This window comes from Oryza brachyantha, chromosome 6 (genome assembly GCF_000231095.2).
Source record: "Oryza brachyantha chromosome 6, ObraRS2, whole genome shotgun sequence".
Taxonomy (NCBI): Eukaryota; Viridiplantae; Streptophyta; class Magnoliopsida; order Poales; family Poaceae; genus Oryza; species Oryza brachyantha.
The window spans coordinates 13,297,649-13,322,640 of record NC_023168.2 but is presented as its reverse complement, the minus strand read 5'-3'; the positions used below and the strand labels follow the sequence as shown (position 1 = coordinate 13,322,640).

The window sequence follows — 24,992 nt, the reverse complement described above, 5'->3', positions numbered from 1 at the left end:
CCACCCACCAAAAAAATGTCCAAATCCTAGTTCTACGGTTACTCTCGTTGGTTCATCAATTGTCCACAAGTATAATGGTGCTGCTTATATTTCATAGATAGCGGTTTTAAAACCCCTATGAATTAACTTTGTTCGCAAGTGTGGTTTTAGCTATATTGACTATTCCTCCATTTTATATTATAAAACTTTCTAGACTTATCTAGATTCATATGTGTGCTAATGAATCTAGACACATATATAAAATATATATATTGATATATGGATGAATCTAAGTAAATCCAGAAAGTTTTATAATACGAAACGGAGGTAGTGCATTGTTTGGTGTCCTTTGAAGCCCAAGAGGAAAAACAATCTATTAGGATAAATTACTTCAAAAAATTTCAATTCGGTAATAAAAAATAGACTTAAATCAAGAATAGAACCCTGTAAAATTAGTAAGGATTTTTCTTTGAAATCCTTCCACTCAAATAGCAACCTGTTTCTATTCTCTGATTTCTATGGCTCGAGTGTCTGGCATCTTTATTCATAATGTTCTCTATGGAATTCTGATGTATGCCTCCACAGGCTCTCCAGAAATCTAACATCAACAAATGAAACTCCTGTATAAATGACTACATGAGGAATGATTGGGCACTCTCACAGCCAATACATTTATCTTTTTGCTCACCAAAATTGGATATCATCAGTACAGCCTGGTGAACAGCATTACCTTACCTGCAAACCATTCCTAGTCTAATATAACTGCTACACACAAGGCCGCCTGTTGATCTAAAAGGAGTTAAAAATCACTCTTCTCTCATATTTTAGACCTCATATATGCAAAGAAATCTTGGGGGGCAAGAAACATGATTGTGCATGCCAAAAGTAAATACACAAAGATAAGATTTTGACAAGGATCAATTCAGACTCATCAGATGTAACAACTCATTTCATCGAAGTGCCGGTGCTAGAAACCACATGATATTTGTACAAAGGTCAATGATGAGTCTGGTCATATTCCTAGCTCTACCCAGCATCGTGGAAGTCCTTCAGATCTGATTTTAATATATTAAGCTAAGGATTGCCATAAATTGATTATAATATATTTGCGTAAATAGGATATAAGGTAAACAAGATAATCTATATCAAGGCACGGTATATATAACAATCAGTGATTAAAACAAAATAATTTCACAATTTAGGTTCAACATGGTCAAACGGGTGTGATAACTTGCCTTGCTCGAAGCCTTGCGAATCTAGGTCCACACTCAACTTGACTGTGTCGCTTGGGTCTAAAATAAATGCGAAAGAAAGATTTAGATTCGAATTCAGTGGGAATTCAAATTAAATCAATAAAAATTTAACCCCGAATCATGCTTAAATAAAAGTATGGATTCAAATTTATTTATAACAGAATTATGTTTTAAAAATATAAGGGTTTTTGAAGTTGATTAGTAGATTATTTACTTATACCCAATGGATCTATAGTCTAAAGGTCATAAGCCTTTTCAAAGTTGAATTATAGATTATGTATATATTTACTAAATAGATTTATTGAATTAAATGATGTAAACCTCTGAAAGTTACTTAATAAGTTCATTTTTCAGTTTTTTGAATACAATGTTTGACTCTTCGTCTTATTTGAATTTTTTTTCAATTAATATTCTTACTGTCACTGGATGATAAAACATGAATAGTATTTTACGCGTGACTATTTTTTTAAGTTTTTCTATAAATTTTTTAAATAAAATGAATAGTCAAACGTTGGACATAGAAATCGGAAAATAAACTTATTTTCGGACAGAGGTAGTAAAACATAGTATAACTAATCATGTATGCATTGTTCTGAGAAAAAATAAAAGAGGAAGGAAATAAAAGAAAACATACAATGTATGAAGGGTCTCCCAGCTGGGCTGGCTTGGTGGCCCACCCATCCGAGAGGAGGGGGGGGGGGAGCACGCGCAGGCTGTGGTGGCTTGTAGGCGGCCCAACTGCACATGGTGGAGGCCCGCATGCAGTCGGCCCAGTGGGGCACGAGCAGCCGATGACCTAGGAGCACAACATGAGCGGCTTGGTGGCCTGTCCAACAAGGCCAAGTGGCCCACCGGCCCAACAGGCGGAGAGGAAGAAAAACAATGGGGGAAGGGAGTGGCTTACCAGTCACTAGCGGCAGCGGCACAGACAACAGCAAAGCGACGCTCGAGGGGGAAGAGAGAGGAGGGTGGCAGTGGTGGTGGAGTGGGATGGAGAGAGTTGGCTACCTCCCCTTTTATAGGCGGTGTAGCCTGCGGTGGGCGCGGGCGCGGGCATGCATGGGATGGTGACAGCAACGCGACATGACTTGCGGTGCAGGGCATGAGGAGGCTGACATAGGCATGGGTGACGTGGGGAGGGACGACGTCACGACGACGACAACGATGCGACGCATGCCAACACACAGTGCAAGGCTAGGCATGGGGGTTAGCGACGCGTGACGGGAGGTGGTGTAGGCAGTGGGGTGCGGGCACGGGTGTGTCGCCGAGTGACAGATTGGCCCAGAGAAGAGAGAGATATATATATATATATATTTAAATTGCAATTTTAGGAATTTTCATAAAATAATTGCAAAAATGTCGAGACAATTTATTTTACCAGTCTTATGAATTTGGGGATGTTAGTATGTTACACATTTCAAGGAAAATAAATCACATTTCACCACTATAGATTGCACTCTATGTTGTTGATTGGTTTTGCATTATAGAATTGCCTAGTTGCATTGGATGGTACATAAATAAAAGTAATTGTCCTATCCAGGATAAAAGAAAAATATAGGTCCAGAAAAGGAGATATTATTACAGATTTATTAGATGTCTGTGTACCATATATGCAATTTGTTTAGTTGCTACCCGGTTGGGAGGGTTTTAAACATGATGGTCATGTCCTTTGCAATGCAGTTCATAGGTTGGACGAGCTTAGTGTCCCTCAAGGTGAGCTTTTGTTTGACGGATTTATTTGTGAATCTTGACATTCCATACATTTATTTTACTGATAATTCTATCATTTTTATAGACTTAAAAGGTCGCTATTACCTTTCTTACGTTGATTATATAAAATGAATGGTTTTCTATCCCCTTACTAAGGCCAAAGGTACCATCTTGGGTGTTTCACAATACTTGACTCATCGCATAGTGTAGAGGTGTACTTTAACATGAGGCATACAAGTGTTAGAAATAGTGTAGAGACGTCTTTTCAAAGACTCAACGTTCGTTGGGGGTATTTTAAGGGCTCCATCCTATTTTTCTACCAAAACTCGCTATCAAATTATAATGGCTTGTGCTCCTTTGCACAACTTAATTCTGTAAAATATGTCCAAAGATTCTTTTGAGGATGTGGATGAGAAATCAGATGAGGTACCTTTGGATGTTCTTGAATGAGAACTCACTGAGTCTGAGTTTAGGTAAGCCTTTTGACATCAGATGAGTGGGTCTTCTCCTTGCGCGTCATGGCATCTGGTGCCAACTCGACTACCTAGGCCGAGTTCATCTCCACCTGCTAGTTAACTTATCTTTCTCGTTTTCCGCGCGTACGCTTCCCGAACTGTTAAACGGTGTATTTTTTAAAAAAATTTCTATAGAAAAGTTGTTTAAAAATCATATTAATCTATGTTATATTTTTTAATAATTAATAATTAATTAATCATGTACTAATCTATTACTACGTTTTCCGCACAGTATAAGTTAACTAATAGACCCCCTCGCCGAACGTGGCCTTAGTGCTTCTTGCGATTGTGCCATCAACCATGTAGAACTAGAGTAAAGGAGTGCCTTATTTTATTCTACTAAAAAATAAACATATGATTAACATTTTCATAGAATGTTATAAACCGGTATCGAAATTGGCATGGATAGCCAAAGGCACAAACACACCGTAGAAGATCCAAACACGATGTGCTTGTTAGAAAAAGTCAAAACATAATGACGATACAAAGGCATTAACGACGCTAAGCTAAATCTTACATACCCGAGACACGAATAATGCACTTCTCCCTATCCAACACAATTACGACATATATCCATCCAAGACCAAGCTTAGGATTTTGTCCAATTCTAATTCTATCATAATATCTATGAAAACTCTAAGTCTAATTTGTAACCGACTAAATACACATATTTGATACAAACTCTAATATAAAAGCACTCGTAATATACTGTATTCAGCCAAGTGGTGATCAAAATTTTAATTATATGTGTACCATCGATATGTATCTCATTGGTCACACCATCAATACCTGTGAATCTTTTGCCGCCGGTTAGCGTGCCGGTAACGTGGAACCACTTTCTTCAACGCAAACTAGGACACTATAATACAATCGGTGAATGTCTAAATTTTCTGAACACGAAGGGACCATCTTCTCGTGTCGTTTCAAGAGAAATAGTTTTATTATCTGATTTGTAGACCTAGCCACTATTCTATTATTTATTATAGAACGATAAACATATACACGACAGCAACGTAACGCTGGGAAAAAAATATGGATGCGAAAATTGCAAACCGTGTCGTTGGCCTCTGTTTTCCAGCTCAAGCTGCGGTTTATCATTATAAAACCATCGACATTGCCTCCAAATAATACGAAAATTATATGAACCAATTCTTATGCGCGTGGACGGCCCATTACAGCCCAGAAGAAAAAAAGTAATCCCGAGCCCAGCCTCAGAAAAAACAAAAAGACGGACGGCCTCGGGCAGCGCTCCCCGCCCGCCGCCACCGCCACCGCCGCCGGAGCGTCCCACGTCGGCGATCGTCGCCTCTTCCTCAGCTAGCCTCCGCCGCCGTGGCCGTCGCTCCGTTTTCCTCCACGCGGCTGTCAGGCTCCGGCCCAACTAGGTCCCCTACTAGTGGAGTTAGGTCCAGCGCCACATTGCCGCCGAGCCGAGCCAAGTAGGCCGCCGCCGCCGCACCTTGCCGACTCCGCTGCCGCTGCTGCGCTACAACCAGCGCCGATATCCTCGCTCCCCCACAAAGCGGACGGTGACCACGAGGGAGGGAGGGAGAGAGAGCGGCGGAGAAGCCGAAGCCGAAGCGAAGACGATGCAGTGGTACCTGGTGGCCGCGCTCCTCACCGTCCTCACAAGCTCGCAGGCAAGCCCCCTCCCCCCGCCTCCTCTCTCTTGTACCCCATTCCCTCTTCCGGTGACTCGATCGCTTTAGAGCGGGCGGTCCAGATCTGCCGAGAGACGACGACAGCTTCGGTTTTGGTGCGCGGATTTGGGTTTCTGGGCGAGGCGGCTGCTTCTTCGATCTGCGGTGGTGTCGGATGGCTTCTGGTGGAATCCTGCAGTAGGAAATAACCAGTAGTTTGGAAAGTCTTGATTTCGATGTGAATGGTCATGGGGATGACCAATGTAAGAACAGACTTATTGTTTGGAAAATGTTGATTTTGATGCGAATGTGGTTCTGGGGATGCCCAATGTAGACCAAACCTATCAATTCCATAGCTAGAACATGCCATTCCGTGCAGCAATGTGTCATGAAGGAGGCTATTTTTCACCCCAGGCAAGAATCTGGGTGATTCTGGTTATTTTGCCCAGCTCCTTGTGTTCCAAACAGAAACAAACTTGCAGTCAATTCCAGTAATGGAAAAAAAAAGGAGTAGAATATCCTTCTGAGAATAAAAGAGAAGAAACCCAGAAATTAGATGCACAAGAAATTAAGAACGTGAATAATCTGCAAAGCGCAACCTAGCTTTAAGACCTGACCAAAAAGACTAGTCTAGAAATAGTGTGACATCAGGGAGGTTAAGATGACGAGTGTCTCCTTTGGGCTACCCTGGCGGTGGTAACCATGCACCAGAATTGATGAACTTCGTTTTAACATATCTAGTTAGCCTCCAGAAGAGTACAACAGAATAGCCTGTCACTGAAATGGTCGATTCCAAGAGCCAAACCAGAACAACTCACAGGACAAAATTGATTAGTATGATGTAGAAAGCCCAATGTTTGGAGGTGAACAAGCAATCTCCGAGATCATAGTTTAATTATCCTGGAAGCTGCACATTACTTGGTTTTTCTCAATTGCTTGATTTGGTTTCTGAGTTCAAGTGTTTCTAATTATCTTGCATACGTGCAGGGTATCTTGACTACACTCTCACAGAGCAATGGCAAATATAAGTATGACTATGCAACAATTCCATTTCTTGCAGAACTTTTCAAGGTACATGTATACTGCTATTCCCTTGAAGTTATGCTAGTCTGTAGTGATGTCTGTTTTTATCTTAATAACTGCAGAAATGTAGGAGACAATATTCATTTATTATTTATTCCCTGTGCTGATTTTAACCTGTTACCAATACAGCTGTCTGTCTCAAGCTTCTTCCTTTGGAAGGAATCCCAGTCTTCATCGCCACCAAGGATGACAAAAGAGTGGAGGAGTATAAGACTATACCTTGTTCCTTCGGTCATATATCTCATCCACAACAACGTGCAATTTGCTACCTTGACCTATGTTGATCCATCTACCTATCAGATAATGGGAAACCTGAAAATTGTCACAACTGGAATTTTGTTCAGGTGTCTCATTTGTACCTTCATGTCAAATATTTCCACTGTTATTCTTCCAGATATCATTGGCATGGTAGAATACATAAATGTACTTGTATGGTCTGCTTCATGTTGATAAAATTCACACTTCATGTGTGTTCTTCACTTTGAAAGTAGTCAAAGACTGATCCAAAATAACATATACGATATAGACTTTTAGCTTGTATAATATTTGTAAGCAGCTTACCCATAAAACCAATTGTTATTAGCATATATAATCTGAATGCTAAATAATTCTTTATAATTTAAATTCTATATTCACAACTATTCTGATGATTTACTGTACAGCACTTTTTTGTTGTTTATGGTTTGCGTTGATCCTGGAAATCACTAACATAGTATATGGGTGTTGGACTACTCCATTGACTTAATGTTTTGTTTTTCAGGTCATAAAATAGTTCAATTTGCTACACAGCAATCAATTCACTGGAATACTTGTACATTTTTTTTTTCATTTCTCATTGGCTTGCTGCTCAAAGTAAGAATTTTAACTAGTAGTCGTTCCATCCCAAAATATAGATACCTTTAGAACTTTTCACAGGGATTAATGGGAGGACAAAATTTAATGGGGGATGGTTGTGATTGGTTGAGGTTGAGGAAGTAACTGCAAACAGTGTTGTGGAGACATGAAATTTGTGACAGTTGAGCAATTGATAGCATTTTAACCAGATATTGACAGTTCATTCAGACCAGCCATAATGCTGAAATTTATTTTCTGTGCTTGATCTTCTCCTTGATTGATTTGAGCTCCTTTTCTCCCCAAACTGTTTAGGCTTGTCTTAAAGCGGAAGTTGTCAAATCTACAATGGATGGCAGTAGTTTTACTTGCTGTTGGAACAACTACAAGTCAGGTTTGTGAATATTTTGAGACTTTATTCACTTTTGTTTACTATTGGGGTATGCTCATATTGCCACAGACAAATCCTCCTACTGTCATACACGCATATTACGAAACATGGACTGGTGGTCTGACTAAAAAAACTGGCCCTTTTTTATATTGCGTGGGCCAAAATCTATAAAAAAAAATATTTCTAAACTGGCTATTAAATGATCATAAGCTATTGAATGTGTAGGAAAGATCCACTTTATTTTTGAATAGAATCTTCTTTTCCTTTTTTTAATGTCAAAATACACTGTGATATCATTAATTTTTCATTGGATGTTTTACTCTGTGTTAGTCACTAAATTTGGTCACATCCTTTCTCTCTCTTACAGGTTAAAGGATGTGGCGATGCTCCATGTGATTCTCTTTTTTCAGCCCCATTGCAGGGTTACATGCTTGGGATACTTTCTGCTTGCCTTTCTGCATTAGCTGGTGTCTACACTGAATATTTGATGAAGAAGAACAATGATAGTCTGTACTGGCAAAATGTGCAATTATATACGTAGGTATCTATATCTATCTCTGGTCTTGTCAAGACCTGCACATGCCAAATTTCTTTCCTATTTTCAGTGTGCATATTTTCTGATTATGCATCTGATTGCATCAAAACAATGTTAAAGCTATCAGATGTGTTGTCACACCATCTTATGTGCTGTCAGGTTTGGTGTTATATTCAACATGGGATGGCTTATTTATGGTGACTTCAAAGCTGGATTTGAGAGGGGTCCATGGTGGCAGCGTCTGTTTAATGGCTATTCTATCACAACATGGATGGTTGTGTTCAATTTAGGGTCTACTGGCCTGCTAGTCTCATGGTTGATGAAGTATTCCGACAATATAGTCAAGGTGAAATAGTTTATTTTAAATGTTAGCAGTGCAGCAAATTTTTCATCTTACTAGCATGATACCTGTATACTGTGAGATACCAAGTTCAAAAATACAAAAATAAGTTATGACCTGACCTAAATCCATGGATGATTGCATGGGGTCAGTCATCCACTTACATATACACACATGCAAAAGAGTTGAGATATGCCTGATTCTAATGCCTGCAGTGCAAATTGGTTGTGTGTATTTGGTTGCATGCCAATTACGTATTTGCTATTTGCGAAAGAAAATTTGTGACCCTACTCATCAACCTTTAGAGAACATGCTTTATTAGTACTTTATGTTTTTCTTTAGGAAAACATGGAAAGATGAGGCCAGATTATTTGGTTATTCATGTATGCTGCTAAACATAAGATTTTCACCCTACTGAACTAGTTACTTTTTTGTGAGCTGTTTACTTTTGTTCTCTTTTGTCTCTCTGGTTGAGCAAGGTCAGTGCCTTCTACTGGGTGCTCCTTGATAACTCCTTTTTCCTGTCAATAGTCCAAATAGAGACAGTATGATCTGTGGTAAAATTCATTGAAATTAATAGATGTTTTTCAGTGGTACTAGTATTTGGCTTAAGCTAAGTGTTAATACTATCACAAATCTGTTGATAGTAAGAAAGATGTGCCTTTTTGTCGTCTCATACAATTGAAGTTGAAGGATTGTTTTATGAACCTCTATTTTGACAGGTGTACTCAACTTCAATGGCGATGCTTTTAACAATGGTATTGTCAATATATCTTTTCAATGTGAGAGCTACACTTCAGGTACCTCGTTTTCAGGGGCCCTTCTATTCGTTTCAATTTTCTTTTTTGCATGTTACAAATGTAACCATGTAGATATCTGTACATACTTATACATGCTTTATAACCTCTTGCAGCTTTTCCTAGGCATTGTCATCTGCATAATCTCTCTGCAGATGTATTTTATGCCAGTGAACATGCTTGTTGAATTACCACAAACATTGCCTGTTACTTCAAAGTAGGTACATGCCACTGAAGTTTAACCTGTTGATCAGTGTGGAAAGAGCAAATAGTTGGTTATATACAGCTCAGATTTAGTGAGTAATCCCATGGAAATTTGAGGCTGCAATCTCAACAGCATATGTGTACAGAGTCATGTTTCAGATTACGTGAAAAAAGGGTGGAGTGAACATGGAATATCAGTAGACAAAAGGTTTACTGCTATTCTTTGCTAAATTTTTGGCAAAGAAGTGAAGCTGATTGCTTTAGAAAAGGAAATTTGAAATATGTACACATTCTTTAGTTAGTGCTTAATGGTTTATTCACCTTGTATCAAAATTTGACATTCAGTAGATGCAAAACTGGTGAGTGAAGATGAAATATCAAATCTTTGCAGATAATGTATGTATTTTTCTAGCAGAATTGCAGCATTCAATTTTTTTATCACTTTTATGCTTCAGGTAGGATTCAAAACTTCTACATTATCTCTTATAGATTTTCTCTTTTTTGTATCACTCGTTGAGAAGAGCTCCTAAATTTATTTGGCATCAAAATCAAATAATGTAGTTTTTATCTGTTATGTAAATAGAGTAGTTGACAATGTCAACGGTATATTCTAGCGGAACAGCATCTAGTTTTTTTTCTATTGCCCTGTGTTTGGATCATCATCAGTTAAACATAGGGGGTTTCCATGCCTATTGGTGTTAACCATCTAAGCTTAACGTGAGGAATGGACTTGTCAAATTCATTTGATTTACAAAGTTACAATTCTGTTTCCAAGTTCATGAATTGGCTGGGTTTACTAGATTGGCTGTAAGATGCAAGATTTTCTTTACCTGAGTTGAACCGTATATGGTATTAACTCTATATCTGTACACCCTCTACCGTATACGAATAGTCAGGTGGTGTGAATACCCATAGTTCATATTATCCACAATATGTTTTCTTCAGATTGAGTTCGACACGAAGCATGCTGGTCACTGAATTATCATGGGAAACTGTCAGGTGGTTATTGTTGTGCATTGGAAAACGATATATGTTGGAGTAAATGTGCTTCAAAATTGATGCTAGGGTTTGTGGGCTGCCCCTTGTTTTGTTAATTTTGGTTCTGATCAGAATCCTTGAATAGTGTGCCTGGTCTCAAATTGAATAATTCCATCTTAGCCTCTATACTAAGTATACATAGTTTTTCATCCCTACTGTAGCACCTAGAACTGTATGTTGGACTTTGGAAACCTGTGAATGAGTAGGGCAATTGTTGATGTCAGATTCAGAAATTTGCCCACTGTTACCTTGGATCAAATCAGGATTTGAAATGTGTTTGACATTTTGCTAGAAGCTGCTCACGTGAATCTTTTGCTAATTCTGTGTTCCTTCAATCCTGAGCCGTTCACCAGGTAATTTATGTACTGTATTTTTAAGTGTCATTTCCAGCATTGAATTTTGGGGTTCTTTCCCCTGCCTCAAGAAGCTTTTGAGTGGCATTTCCAGGATTGAATTTTGGGATTCTTTCCCCTCCCTCAAGAAAGCTTTTTTCACTTCCAGTTGAGCTAGCTTTAGTCTACTTTCTAGGGTTCTAAAGGCTTACCCATCTGGCCATATGAACAGTGGAAATTCCTTTATCTTGCTAGTATGGGTCAAGAAATGATTTGCTTGTCACATACACAAATACAGACTCTGATATTTTTCTTAAATCATGTTCTTTTATGTATGCATGGTTTTGCTAACATCATAAATGTTCACTTACCATTCATATGTGAAATTCCAACTATGACAGTTGTCACGAACTGAAGTTATCTGCATCAGCTGGAAATATTTCTCTGCATGCTCATGGAATTGTTGAGACAAACTACAATTATGCAAAGAAAGGCTTGTTATTTTAAGATCAGTACCATAACAACAGTCCAGCTGTATCCCTAGGGGAAGGAACTGATTTTAAAACTGAAAATCAATCGATTATATATCCATTCTGTTTAAGTCTCTGTATTTTTGTTTTCTCTATAAATTTCTTCAAGTGAACATGCTTTTGGAGATTATATTCTCGATCGTTCCTTTTGGAGCTGCTGGGAGGCACAAAGGTAAGGTGGACAATATGGCTTGTCAAGGCAGGACTGTCTTGATATTTCAACTAGGCATTGCTTAAGAAGAAAGAGGATCCCTAGTAACCATAAAGCCAGAAAGTGATTTTTTTTAAAAGAAAAAATACTAGCAACCATCAGCCACCAGTAGCACTGGTCAATGACCTGAAAAGAATGCTTCTTCTAGGCTGAAATCAACTGTGGTTTTCCCAGTCCATTGGTTTCCCTTCCTCCTCACCCCTTGCCTCTCCCCCTTTGTTGAGTAGAGGAAAAGGCAAAGCAAAACTGACCATGAACATACATTCCATGCCCTGCATGGCAATGGAGAAAATGATATGCAATACGTTGCTTGTCTTCTATCTGCCATTGCAATGAGGTCTCTTCTCTGTTCTTTCGAGAGTAACATATGGTTTTACATGCTAGCAAAAGATGGTTTTGGTTTTCTTTATAAAAAATAATATGGGATTGTTTTTTTTTTCTTTATTAACTGGACAAGCAAACCGAAAAACAATGAAAGGAAATTCGGATTCACCGTATTGCCAGAATGAGGATGCCGTTTGTGCACAAAGCACACGGTTTTGCTGGCGCCCATAGCATCAACGTCCCCCAGTGCGTCTGTGCGTACGACTGCAGCAGCAAGTCACATCCATGGAACGGAAATGCTTGTACCACAAGCTAGTTCATGTTTCATGCCAAACCCATGTATGCTCATCCCATCCACATTCCATCGAAGTATTTCAGAAAGAAAAAAAAATCTTATCTGACCATGGTTTCCCAGTTGTAATTAATTTAGTTTGTTTCCAATTAATCTTGAATTTCAGAATTAATTCAAAAGTTTTTATCTTCACTCTTTCTTGGCTTTTAAATAAAAAGATGATTGTTTGCTGCATTGATCACGTGTTTTCAACTTAGGCCTTGTTTAGTTTCCAAATTTTTTTTTCAAAAATATCACATCGAATTTGGACACTTAAATAAAGTATTAAAAATAGATAAACCAAAAAACTAATTGCATAGTTATGGAAGAAATCTTAAGACAAATCTTTTGAGCCTAATTAGTCCATGATTAGCCATAAGTGCTACAGTAACCAACATATGCTAATGCCGGATTAATTAGGCTCAAAAGATTCGCCTCGCAGTTTCTAGGCTAGCCGTGAAATTCGTTTTTTCATTCGTGTCCGAAAACCCCTTCCAATATCCGGTCAAATATTTGACGTGACGTTTCTTCTAAAAATTTTCTCAATCTAAATACCACCTTGTAACACACAACCTTGTAACACACAGACATAGGTGTATTACTAAATTTTTTAATTACTGCTTACATGTACATGTATTCAAAATTTATTTTAAATAACACCCCATCTTTTCGTTTATGCTTATGCTTATAAGTCAAAATTTAAATTTCCAATCTCAAATTTAAAGGTTATTTTCAGGGTTTTTTTCACCGAAGTTTTTATTCATAAATAATTTTGTATTTTCAAATATACCGTGTGGCTTTTTCCATAAGACACCCAAACAATCACTCTCTACGACAAAGATAAAAACACATAATTTTTTTTAATGACATCCCTTATTAAAACACATAACGGCATCACATATTAAAACAAGAAAACAGAGTATATTAATTAAATGCGCGGAGGCCATCAATGCTAATTTCAACAGCACCACTGCAACTGGCGAGGTCGATCGATGGCCACAGAAGCTCATCGTCTCTCTGGCACTCTCCACACCATTCCCGACCTCCATCTCCTCCCCCCTATAAAACGCTCACCATCAACCTACCTCCCTCCTCTGCACTGCAACCAGCAGAACACCAGAGCTTCAGCCTAGCTCCAAACTTCCAGAGCAGCGAGCGCGAGGCCGGCCGGCTTCAGCGTACAGTCTAAGCACACGCATGGGATCGCTGGGCCCTGCTGTGGTGGCGAGCGCGAGCGCGGCGAAGATGGCCTGCTGCGGCGGCGGCGGCGGCAAGATGGCGGGGGAGATGGTGATCAGCGGCGGCGGGGCCGGGGCGGGGTTCCAGATGCCGCTGCACTACCCGCGGTACAGGAAGGCGGACTACGAGGCGATGCCCGAGTGGCGCGTCGACTGCCTGCTCCGCGAGTACGGCCTCCCCGTCGCCGGCGACGTCGAGGACAAGCGGCGGTTCGCCATGGGCGCCTTCCTCTGGCCCGACCAGTACTGACTGAGCTCGCTACTTACACCCTCGCCACCTTCGACTTCGGTTCGGTTTCGGTATTCGCAAGCCCGCCCAGCAATTCGAGGCAACATCATCTGTATTACGTATTAGTACTATCGATCTATTTATGCTGAGTTCGTACGTGTTAATCCATCTGCCGTACATAATGGCGCCATGAAATGATGATGTAAATTTTCCTACAGTATGTTAAAGATATATAGTATGGGAGAAGGCATTTGACATGATTTTAATTAGTGGGCGTTTCGATATATATGCAATTTTCAACTTTATGCAAGTGAAAATGTTGTGCGTCCGCTTCGTTGTTCTTCGCTAATCTCAGCGGCGTACCGTGAAAATACGAGAAAATACGAGGCCCAGTTTAGAGCACGCCTAATATCGAGTAAAAAAAAACTAATGACGCTTATCCAATGGTTGTATTGGGAAAATAATCATTTCGCTTCAAGAAATTTAGACCGGACCTTTATTTTCTTGTGAAATAAAATCTCAAAGAACTAAACTATTATATATATTATTATACAAGACAACTTAGACTTATTTCTAATTAAAAAACCTAAAATTATTACATATACTTAGTATACTTTATAAATCTTGGAACCCATGGTTTTTGGGGCCCTATGTGGTCGTCCACCTCGCACGGCCCAAGATGCCCTGCTAATCTGAATTAATAAACTGCAAGGTTCAAACAGTTTGTACTTACATTCAGCCCTTGTCCGGGAGCCGGTCACCCTCGTCTTTCCACTTGTGATTATATTTATAAGTCAAATATTTAATTATCAACCTTAAATTTGAAGTTAATTTTAGGTTTTTTTATTGTAGTTAATTTTTCAGTCTTACTTTAGATTGCTTAAAACACGCATATAAAAATTTGAGGAAATGATGCTTACCGTACCAGAACTTGCGTCATGGGTGCTGTTGACATCAAAAATTGACTCGATGACGTGTCACACACGAAAGCCTGAGAGTCACTTCTTATAACGCTCCAGTGCAGGACCTAAATTCTTAGATTGCGAGGGCGTGCCAGTCAGTTTGATCCTGTAACTAATAAGATAAACAGTAAAATAAGCCGATCGGATATCGGACCGATAGGTAATTGAGAAACTAGCCGATCGGATGTTAATATGGCAGAACTTAGCCGATTGGCTGTTGAAAGCTTGGATTGGCTGGGGAATTCAATACAAATATACTTAAAAAATAATTAATTAAACAGTGAATATTTTGCTACGATCGGCTAAAACCAATTTGCATGTAATCCTTATAAGACGATGCAACATAAAAATCTACTGAACTAAATAAATCAAGTCGATTGGTGTAAACGTAATGCAGTAAAGGCAATCGGCTGCTCTATTGATATAAATATAATGAACATGTAGATTGGCAAAGATCATCGGCTATAAACGACTGACAATCAATCAAGATCTATAAATATCTAGCCTAGCTTAGTAGGAATAATCTTAGAAGATCGGACCAAACCGAGACGATTCAAGACTACGCCTAGCAATGTCAGGCTAGGTACTAAATAGATCTAGATCACTGTCAAGCCGATAAGCCAATGAATAATAATTTATCGACTGGTACTCTGATAAAACAATGAGGAAGATACATTAATATGATATAAACTATTTAATAAGTGCAATCTAATAGATCGGACTAAACCGAGACAGTACGAGATTAAATATGTCAAACGACAAATATCAAATCGGCGTAATTAGTCAAAGTGGTCGATCAAATCAACTCAAGATACAAAAGTAATCTAAGTTAAAACTGATACGATAGCTAGCAACCGTACAAGCAGAAACGTAGGACAGAACCGAGACAGTTCTAATCTAGTCGATACGATTACCATGGGCAGCGAAACGTAGGACTTACCTCTTCGCCGGAGATCGAATCGATACAACCCCGCGTCGGGTGCCAAGTTCCGCCGGTGTTGAAACCTCGGGAAAGAGGGTGGCGATGCACCGAAATTATATCGATCTGTGTGATATGTAGATGTTTTACAATGGCATACATATTTATATCCACGGGTGAATATGAGTTCATGTCGAACATGGCACATATTTTCTAATAGATAAAAGGAAATAACACAAGTCCTGTTTGGACTCTATCTCTGATCCCCGTTGAATACGACATTGTTTTCTAATAGATAAAAAGAAAACAAACAAGTCACAATCGAACTCTAACTCTCTTAGAGATAAAACAAAAATCCTAGACTAACTCTAATTAATAGATAGAATTACACCGCCATACATTGGTTTTCACGATTCCCTGTTGAGATAAAATTTTCCTTGGTGATTGGCATTTTCTTATCTGAATCCAATATGGAAATTTACTAAATTTTAGTGTTAACGGGTGTAAATAGATATAATAACTTAAAAATTGTCCATTTAGATATAACTTGTTTAGTCGATGCGAGCTAGGTCCAAACGATGAACCCAAGTAAAACTATTCCAGCTTGAACAATCTGGAGACCTAAATTGATCAGGGAGTCAAATCGATTAAGATCCTGTATTATTTTTTGCTTTTTTATGTGTAAAAGAAACAGTGTTGCTTCAAGACTGGAAGAATGGCCTGATGATTAAATTAAAAATTGCTTGATCACTACATAGAGACAAACATCAATTGATTTTGGCCATAATTTAAACAGCATCACGCTTTACTTATCGCGTCAGTGTTACCTGTCTCCTTGCACATTTTAGTTTACAAAGTACAATCTTGCCTGTCATATAATCATTTTAGTTTACAAAGTCCATTTGATTTTTTATTATGTCGTGTAGCTTTTGATGCGTTATACGCTGCTTATTTAGTTTCAATTAATCCTGACATTACATTTTTATGAAGGTGTAAACGTGAAGAAGTTCACAACAACTCCTATACAAAATTGCTTCCCCGTAACTATTTTATTGACATACAAATATTAACAAAAGATTTTCCTAATTGGTAGAAAACTACCATAAAAGGCCTTCATTAATCAAAATGTTTAAATACGAATACAGCGCACGCAAGGAGACGTGGATTGATGGATTTTCCTCATCAGCAAGAATGTTCTCTATTTCCTGTAAAAATAGCCTCCATTTACCATTATGTAAAATATTCATGTTTCCTCATCAGAAAATGTATTAATTTGCACCTAATCTTGCTTGTGCGGATTGTTTTGGGACTTTAATTTGGCCTAGATGTGCACGGACTAGCCAAGTTATTACACCAGAATACACCATCTGCAAGTTATCTATTTGTACCCACCGTGCAAGTTCATGTTTCATAACTGCAGTTTACTCTAAAAATTTTGTTCACAAATTATTTTTTATTTAAAAATATGCAGTTTGGATTTTCACCTAAAAAGTCAAACAATCACCCCTAATACCTGCATGATCCTGGCCCAGTACTATGCATTCCATCTATTTAAAGTATAGGATATATTTTGTTGTTGGACCAATGATTACTCTACTAATATATCATTTATGTGATTTAAAAATAAAATGATAAGAAAATACTTTCAAATAAAAATGTAATAATTATTATAAAAGTATTATATTCTAATAGAATAATCTTTAGTTAGGAGTGGTCATGGGCCAAGGCCATTGGGTTCTTTCACAACCATATTTACCAAAACAAAATATACCCTAAGTCAGTGAAACCTATTCAGTGGTAGCATATTTGGTGACGAACCTACGATCTTCTATAGAACATGAAATAGGTACGAGCAGTACCAACAATAGGGTTATCGTACTCAGTGATACCCCTATCTAACACGCCAACTATCGATCCATGTTTTGTGACACGCCAGCTATCGATCTATCAGTAATAATAAAGGGAGTGACACATGTGATAGTAAAAAATAACTAAAATGCCAAAAGATTCTAAAAAGTAAGATTATATATGTTACGCCATCAATAATGAAACCAAAGATCCTTGGTAACCAATTATAAAAGTGTAGCAGCATTAAGCATAATACCCTGTTTCGCTTGCAATAATATTATATGTTACTATTGGAGGTAGCTGGAAAACATACAGATAACTGGCACAAGGTTGGACAATTTTTAAAGCAGCTATTTATATATATTATTTTTCAAAAAACATAAAGTTTAATTGTTTGAAAAGCGTGCACACGTAATTAAACACGGGAATTTTTCACCCAACCCTCGGTATCGAAGTACCGAACACAGCCTTAATTATGACATTAATGCACACCAATTTCATTATCAATTAAAATCATACATATCTGGCCGTCGAATATGCACAAGTCGGCCCACATGTAATCGTTGGTCATTTCTGTTTGACTAAACAAACCGACCCGGCACATTCCTATATTTTTCTGGGGCAATTGTGGAGCTAGTTCCCATTTTAAAATCCTTGAAATATATAATAATAATATGAAATGATCTAGTGCAACTTAATCTCTTTTCTTGTAAATCATTTCAAGCATCAAAAAATGAGCAGCTCTACGTCCAGCTACCAACTAGCCACGTCGTAATTAAAAGACTCGAAACAAACTCTCTGCACTCTCAACTTGAAACACAATTCCATTTCGGACAGGTAACTCTACACAGTGACCTATCGATCACTGTCCAAGTAGCTACCGTTGCATTAAAGAGATCGACCCAACTAGCTACTGGTTAATTATTACTAATATATATATAATTAATTGTTACCCTCCTCCTAATCATCCAGTTACTACAAAGTGTCGCGTTGCGTCGTCCTGTAGCCACATCCTTGATCAATCAAGTCGATCATGGTCACGATCAGGCTCGATCCGCCGTCTCCCGACAGCGACGCCGCCGGCGAGAGGGAGGCGGTGCCCTGACGCCGACGGCGCCTCGCCGGCGATCGGAGTTGCATTGTTTTTTTTTTCAAGAATTAATTGATGGTTCCTGTTTATTCTGAAACTTGGCACTGCTTTCGTCCGGGGATGGATTGTGGGTACGCATGGTCACCAAACTGTTCAGTGTTCTTGTCAGGCCAGGTCGCTGGCATCATTCTCTGTGGCATCATTATTCGATGGTCAATCAGATGGGGTGGATCTACTGGAGATCCGTCGTTTGCGCCTCCATCGAATAATCTCGAGGATTATGAATGATTGCAGATGAATTGTTATTTTTTATCGTGCTGTGTGATCTTGTGGTGAAGCGTGTTTTTTTTTTCCTTTGTTCAGGTTCAGTTTTGATGGTTGGATTTGACGTGACGAGATGTTACTCCCATACGGTATGCGCGAAACTCCAGAAATTCTAAACTGTTTGCTGCCCTAACAATGTTTCTGCCTATGAGAGTAAGAACACAATTGGCGCCGAAGTAGGGGCGACGGCTTGATCACTTTGGAGCTATTGTTTGGCTTTTTTAGGTAAAAGCTAAATAGTATATTTGGAAACGAAAAATTATTTGTGAATAAAAAATGTGTATACGTGTTCTTGGATCTAAAAGACAAAGCTATAGAATAAACTATGATAGGAAACCTTAAAATTAATTTTAAATCTAAGGTTAAAAATTTAAATTTTTGGCTCGTAAGCATAAACATAAGGGATAAGATGGTGGTGTTTATGTTTACCACTGCATAACAAAAGACGCTCTAGATGCTAGCGAAACTGTCGAGATTCAAGTCACTGGTCCCTTCCAACGCTCGATCGATTGGGTGAATTTGAGAGTTTTAGGTCATACTTAACACAACTCTACCACGAGATGGATTGAGTGAGTTTGAGGGTTTTAGGTATGCATGGATGGCTCGGGGTTGGCCCCATGTAATATTTTACATGTAGTCTACTCTAGTTCAAATAAATATACGAAGTAAGTTTTAATAAAATTGAGTTTATTTATTTTAAATAGAGCCGACCACGTATTATCCACGGACCAACACACACCAATTCCCAGTTTTAGGTCATATTTTGACAAAGCTGTAGATCACATATATATTGGAAAATATAAGTTAGATTAAAGTGATATAAAATTTGATATTCCACTTAGATATGTCTGCTTTACAGACCCATTTCGTTATGTATGCATTATATATCCACTTATCCCTAGCTAATTATGCTTGTTGTTCCATTAGATATTATGGGTGTCATTTCTGAGATTGGCGATGCTATTGTCCTCTGGCCTAAATCAGGAAATACTGATAGCCTAAGAATAACTTTGTAGATTTGTGATGCAAGGTTAGATTGCTACAATTATATCTTTTATATTATGTATTTGCAGTTACACTATGCGAGGCTATATACATGTGTCGGTGAAATGAGCCTAGGGGTATGCTGTATGAGGGGAACATGTTGTCCAACACATTACCATGTTATTTTCGATGAAAAGGTTAAAACTGCTATATTGCAAACTTTGACCTATAATCTCCATTGCACAGAAGGGACTGCCCCAGATCCACGTGGCACACCGCAAAGGGGTCGGGTCGAGGATCCTAGAGGCAGCCACCCTCTCATAGAGGGGTCAAACCGTCCTGATCCCCAGGCCCTCGCTCCACGCGTCAGGAGACGCGTCGCACGGAGGTGCCCAGCACATGGCCCCCTGCCAACACATTTAATGCACTCTGCCATGGCTTGGATATGAAAGAACCGGTGGTCTTTAGCATTTAATGCGAAAGAGACGTCGGCCATTCCACCCACATAACGACGGGACGTGTCCCACATGTGAAAAGGTATGGCGATAGCCTCACGCTTCGGATTAGACTGGCATTAAATGCCCTAAAATGTGTTTTTTTCTTTTTTCCCTTAGGACTTGTGTCCAGGCAGCTGTGAGAGCCCCTTTCAATATAAAATGAGGCCCTTGCCTAATAAGGAGAAAGGGGAGCTCTCTCCGGAGAACAAATCTACAAAGGACTTAGCGTGTTTGGTCGTTAAGTTCAGCTAGGATATAATTCCTTGCGCCCCTAGCAACCAAACACAGGAGTGGTACAGCGAACCGAACCCATACACATCGTTGTGTTCACACTGTTCCAAAGAGGCCTGACCCCTCTCCTCTCGTTGATGCCCTTACTCTCACCTGTGCCCCTTGCCGAACCAACAAAGGGGCCCACGACTTCACGCTAGAGGAGATTGACTCTCTGACAACATGCATATCTAACCAACTAATCCATGGACTAGAATAACCCTCTTCTACTAATATTACACCACAAATTTTTCCACAAGCATACACATATAGCAATTCAATAATTCCTATCATGCCATGGGGAGAAAGGGCAACTGCTTTTGATGCAGACAAGATATAAAAGACTGGCCAAAGTCAACCTCAGGCTGCTATCTTTGTTGACACGCTTGTCAGAAATTATAGAGGCATAGGTATATCCATAACGAAATCTTTCAACGTTGTAAAATATATTTTCAAATATAGATAGTAACTTCGTACCATTAAAATGTCTAGTAGGGTTGACAATTACTGGGAGCTTCCCTTGCAAGTGGTACATCAATCTAAATATAACGGAGGTTTTAGAGCTAAAAGAAAGGTATCATTATTTATGCCATTGTACTTTGAATATAGTCTGACCATCTACATCACAAATAGCAAGGAATGTTACATCGTTTTTTGCCGCACAACTTCAGCGCAAACTTCTAGCCAATCAAGTGGGCTGAAGATACATGGCCAGGCTATAAACAAGACGACCCACAGGAAAAAAATGATTAAGGAAATTCTTGCAATTAATCCTCACAAGAAAAAGGTATCTTTAGTCCCCTTTGTTCGTATCAACTGCATTTTTAAATGGTTCCATTCAACATTGCTACCAATATTTGTAATCTATCCAGGGAACACACTATATTGTTAATGTGACAATAAAGAGGATATGCACTAAAAATTACTGGTGGTATAATTCATAACACATATGCTATCGAACCTCCAAACCATATAGATCAAGTTATAGATGCACTAGCTGCTTTGCCATAGGAGTCCCAGTGGCAAGGTAGTTACTCCAATATAGATCCCTCCATTGTTTTTATGTTTTTTCACATCCTCGGATGTGTTATAGCAATTTTTCCTTTTGTCTCCATAGGTATAAGATTGTTCTCATAGCTGTGGGCGATATTGGGAGCACTACATTTATCCTTTTTGGGAAGACTGCACAGTGTCTTATTCGTAGGCCTATTGAATCTCTTATCGAAGAAAACCCACCTAATAGAGATTTTATCCTGGATGAGATCTTACGTCTTGTTGACCAATCCTTTGCCTAGAAGGTTAGCTATACACAAGAAGTTGTTAGAAAAAAATCAGGAATCCCTACAAGTAAACAACATTGTATCTTATGGTTCATTGTCCAAGTCACTTATGTTGATGCCTCCAAATATCTTCTAGTCAACATTAGTTGTTGCGTCAGCAGATTCATCTTCCTCTCTCAAGACATCTGCATCGATAGGTGATATGACAGGACCATCACACATATTAGACAGTAAAAAACAGATTGTGCCCGTATAGAAAACTCTTATCGACACTATTGAAAATACCTCTGATTTCCACAGAGGAGCATATGCCAACAAGCAAGCTGGCCTCAATTAGCCCAGCTAAGAAGAAATTTAGTGTCTCTGTTTGCCCAATGCCATTCGCACTACCGCCCTCCTCTTACCATGCAAAGGTATAATCCCAACAAATCACTAATAAACACAATGTATCATCTACTATATATAGCATAGTCTCAATCTCTTTGCCTAACTTGCAAGGTCGAGGCCAATGACGAAGGTGCCAAAAAGACCTTGTCTCACACATCTTATGTTGTCACTGCTATGGTCATCTCTCACAAAATAGTAAAAACCATCTCCCTAATTTTTGCGTCGGTTAACATGTATTGCTCACGCGTTAACCATCTAAAGCAACACACGTTTCAGTGCCGCCACAAGATAGCCAGCCTACACAATCATCTGCAATAACCAAGACAACAACCAAAAAAGGTATCCATAGGTCGCTCCCTCCATAGCAAACCTACAGGCTGTTATGAATCAACCATAATGTAAATATGTCTCTATCAGGACACGTTCTGCGCCTCCATCTGCACTTGCTAAAAGGCTATTCAAAGGAAGTGCCGCTAAAGTAAGGGATGATAGGTTCAACACTGCAAACAATCTAGTAAGCATGTTTGCCTACACTTTGAGGATTCTAATGTATTTCATTGTTTTTCCATGCAACGAATGAATCTCCATCTGTACAGGCTACCAGGTGTTTTGGTTATCTGTATAAAATGTATGATAGCCACTGCACCAGGATGACAAGCACCAACCAATGGCTACGGTCTTTCATTGTATCTATGTAAATAGTGGATAGGTTGTGTGCCAACAATTACTTTTGCTAAGGACCTCTGTGTATTATATATGGTTGCACATATCCAAACCTATATTCAAACTAGCCATATTCCTGTGGATTATGACTAAGACTGCAACCATTGCCAATCATATTTTCATAGTGGATCTTCCCTCTTTCTAATGGCCTCCACTAAATAGCTATGTGTGACATACCTAAGGCTGGTCATGGCATCTTCATGTAGCTAGGCCTTAAAGTGATTGCATGGAAGTCTTTTGGTTGCACCATGTGATATACACGTCACCAGCCTACACAATAGAACTAATTATATTTGCGCCACTCACATCAAAGATGGCAGGCAGTCCACTCATTTGTGCCAAACATAGTCAATGCAATGTTATATCACACTGATTAATAATATTATATATGTAAATAAATGCATAGTGATGATAATAAAGATTAAACTACATTTCCACGTGACACTTTACCAATACTGTAACATGTGTAAAAAAGAAAAAAACTATGGTTGATGCAGGGACCAGCTGCGTTTCTCAGCCAGTGAGTGCTATAGCTCAGTCTCTCTCTTGACTTCGCACAACACCACTCCAGCACTCCAAATGCACCCAGCCAACCTCCAGCGCCTCTTCATCTCCATCATCCTCTTTCCACCGCACTTTCCCCACCTGCGCAACAAATTCGCCCGCCTCATCCTCACCATCCCACATCCTCTCGAGAAATGCGATGCAAAGGCTACAATCAGCACATGTCCGCCAGTTGATTTCTCCGCTACCCATTTCCCCATTCACGCCCCAACAACAGGTAACATACCACCTCTTTCTGCTCATGGTTGTATTCTCTGGATCTCAGAGTTCAATGTTTGTTGCTCATATCATCAGCACCCTTCTCAGAGTTTAGTCTGTCTAATTCTCTATATTAACCCTACCAGGGCTTGCTCGCACCATTCTATGTATTAAGCTATGATAACCTCATTTAGATTTACCACTCTATAAACATATTAATCAATGCAATGGCCTCCACAAAACGTGTGCTCATCCCGTTTACCCATTCATCGATTCACCGATTGGTACGCATTGGTCCTCTTCCTAGACCTTTTTTCCTGTATGTGGTCCTTTGTATCATGGTGCTTATATATATCCATTGCTATTTTTTTTATCCTTTGTCTCATGATGCTTATATCTATTGCTAACTTTTTTACCAGCGCATTCCTTCAGCAATTGTTGAGGCTTATAACCCAACCAACACACGCAGTCTTTCTATCTTCACAGACTATGATATGAAAACTAGACTCCACATTTAGAGAATTAGAAATAAACTTTACCTTGTAAGGAAAAGGGGATAAAAGAGGATGATATAATTATGCTCAAAATAAGGACACCATCTACTACAAAAATGACTTTGCTTCAGCAAAAGTGGAGGTCAAAAGCAACCCACTGTGCACACCACGACCCGTAGGCCTACCAAACAAGTCAATCATAAAATCCGCTCGGATCATCCAACCCAGATTATGCAACTTTAGAACAAAATAGCATATATATTAAACATCACACACTGCTATGGTTTCGTACCACTAATGCTTTTATTTTTGCAGGCAGCTTCACAAAGAAGAATAAAGTAGGCAGCCACAACAATGCAGGAACATCATCCAAAGGTAAACCTCTTCATACAAACCTCTAGAAAATAAGATATGCACCTACAAATACTTAATTTGAAACCATATGCCAGACACCAAAGGACATCACATCAATGGAGGAACTCTTTGATCGGCTCTGCTTTGGAAACTCTATTTTCTTGACAGATCATATAAGATACTACCTAACAGACAAGATCTTGAGGATACACCATTCAGATAAACTGTATCTATTCACAATGAATGCAACTACTGTCAGGCATATCAACATGGTAAGCCCTACACAATATTGAAAAAAAACAAGATTGTTCTTTGACTAACACATTGATCATTGCTATCTACCACAATACTTTAGCAACGATTTTACTACGGATCATATCAAGCCACATGTGGTGGACAAAAAGACAACAATAATAGTTCACACAACTAGAAGGAACTCATCAAATATGACAGGGAATATATCAATAGATGTCACGCCCAGAAATTTACACCAAATTTGTAAACAATAGCATCTATTAAATCTCGGTCCAGTAATTAGCCCGAGTACACACTATGACAATTAATACGCAGTTCCACAGCTTAAACAC

The 24,992-nt window shown here is 39.0% G+C and overlaps 2 protein-coding genes and 1 long non-coding RNA gene across 3 annotated transcripts; all 3 read left to right on the top strand.

Annotated features, from left to right (window-relative positions):
- Window positions 1-4,633: 4,633 nt before the first annotated feature.
- Window positions 4,634-9,765, top strand: LOC102721851 (CMP-sialic acid transporter 1). The gene is made up of 8 exons (XM_006656948.3): window positions 4,634-5,097; window positions 6,085-6,168; window positions 6,310-6,524; window positions 7,327-7,405; window positions 7,770-7,939; window positions 8,097-8,283; window positions 9,000-9,077; window positions 9,191-9,765. Exons 1-8 carry the CDS (start codon window positions 5,047-5,049, stop codon window positions 9,293-9,295), a joined length of 969 nt encoding a protein of 322 aa, XP_006657011.1. The 5' UTR covers window positions 4,634-5,046; the 3' UTR covers window positions 9,296-9,765.
- Window positions 9,766-13,112: 3,347 nt separating this feature from the next.
- LOC102710130 lies at window positions 13,113-13,780 on the top strand. Its single transcript, XM_015838419.2, has one exon. The coding sequence runs from the start codon at window positions 13,242-13,244 to the stop codon at window positions 13,530-13,532; it is 291 nt and encodes a 96-aa protein (XP_015693905.1). The 5' UTR covers window positions 13,113-13,241; the 3' UTR covers window positions 13,533-13,780.
- A 9,731-nt stretch (window positions 13,781-23,511) lies between these two features.
- Window positions 23,512-24,659, top strand: LOC107304475. The gene is made up of 3 exons (XR_001550552.1): window positions 23,512-23,576; window positions 24,367-24,426; window positions 24,501-24,659. It is a non-coding gene; the product is annotated as an uncharacterized LOC107304475 (long non-coding RNA).
- The last annotated feature ends 333 nt before the right edge of the window (window positions 24,660-24,992 follow it).

Excerpts from the sequence above, each read along its gene's own strand:
- LOC102721851 (XM_006656948.3), top strand. The coding sequence starts at position 5,047 with ATGCAGTGGTACCTGGTGGCCGCGCTCCTCACCGTCCTCACAAGCTCG. Across the intron at positions 8,284-8,999 it reads ATTCCGACAATATAGTCAAG|GTGTACTCAACTTCAATGGC; the intron begins GTGAAATAGTTT and ends CTATTTTGACAG. Across the intron at positions 9,078-9,190 it reads ATGTGAGAGCTACACTTCAG|CTTTTCCTAGGCATTGTCAT; the intron begins GTACCTCGTTTT and ends AACCTCTTGCAG.
- LOC102710130 (XM_015838419.2), top strand. The coding sequence starts at position 13,242 with ATGGGATCGCTGGGCCCTGCTGTGGTGGCGAGCGCGAGCGCGGCGAAG.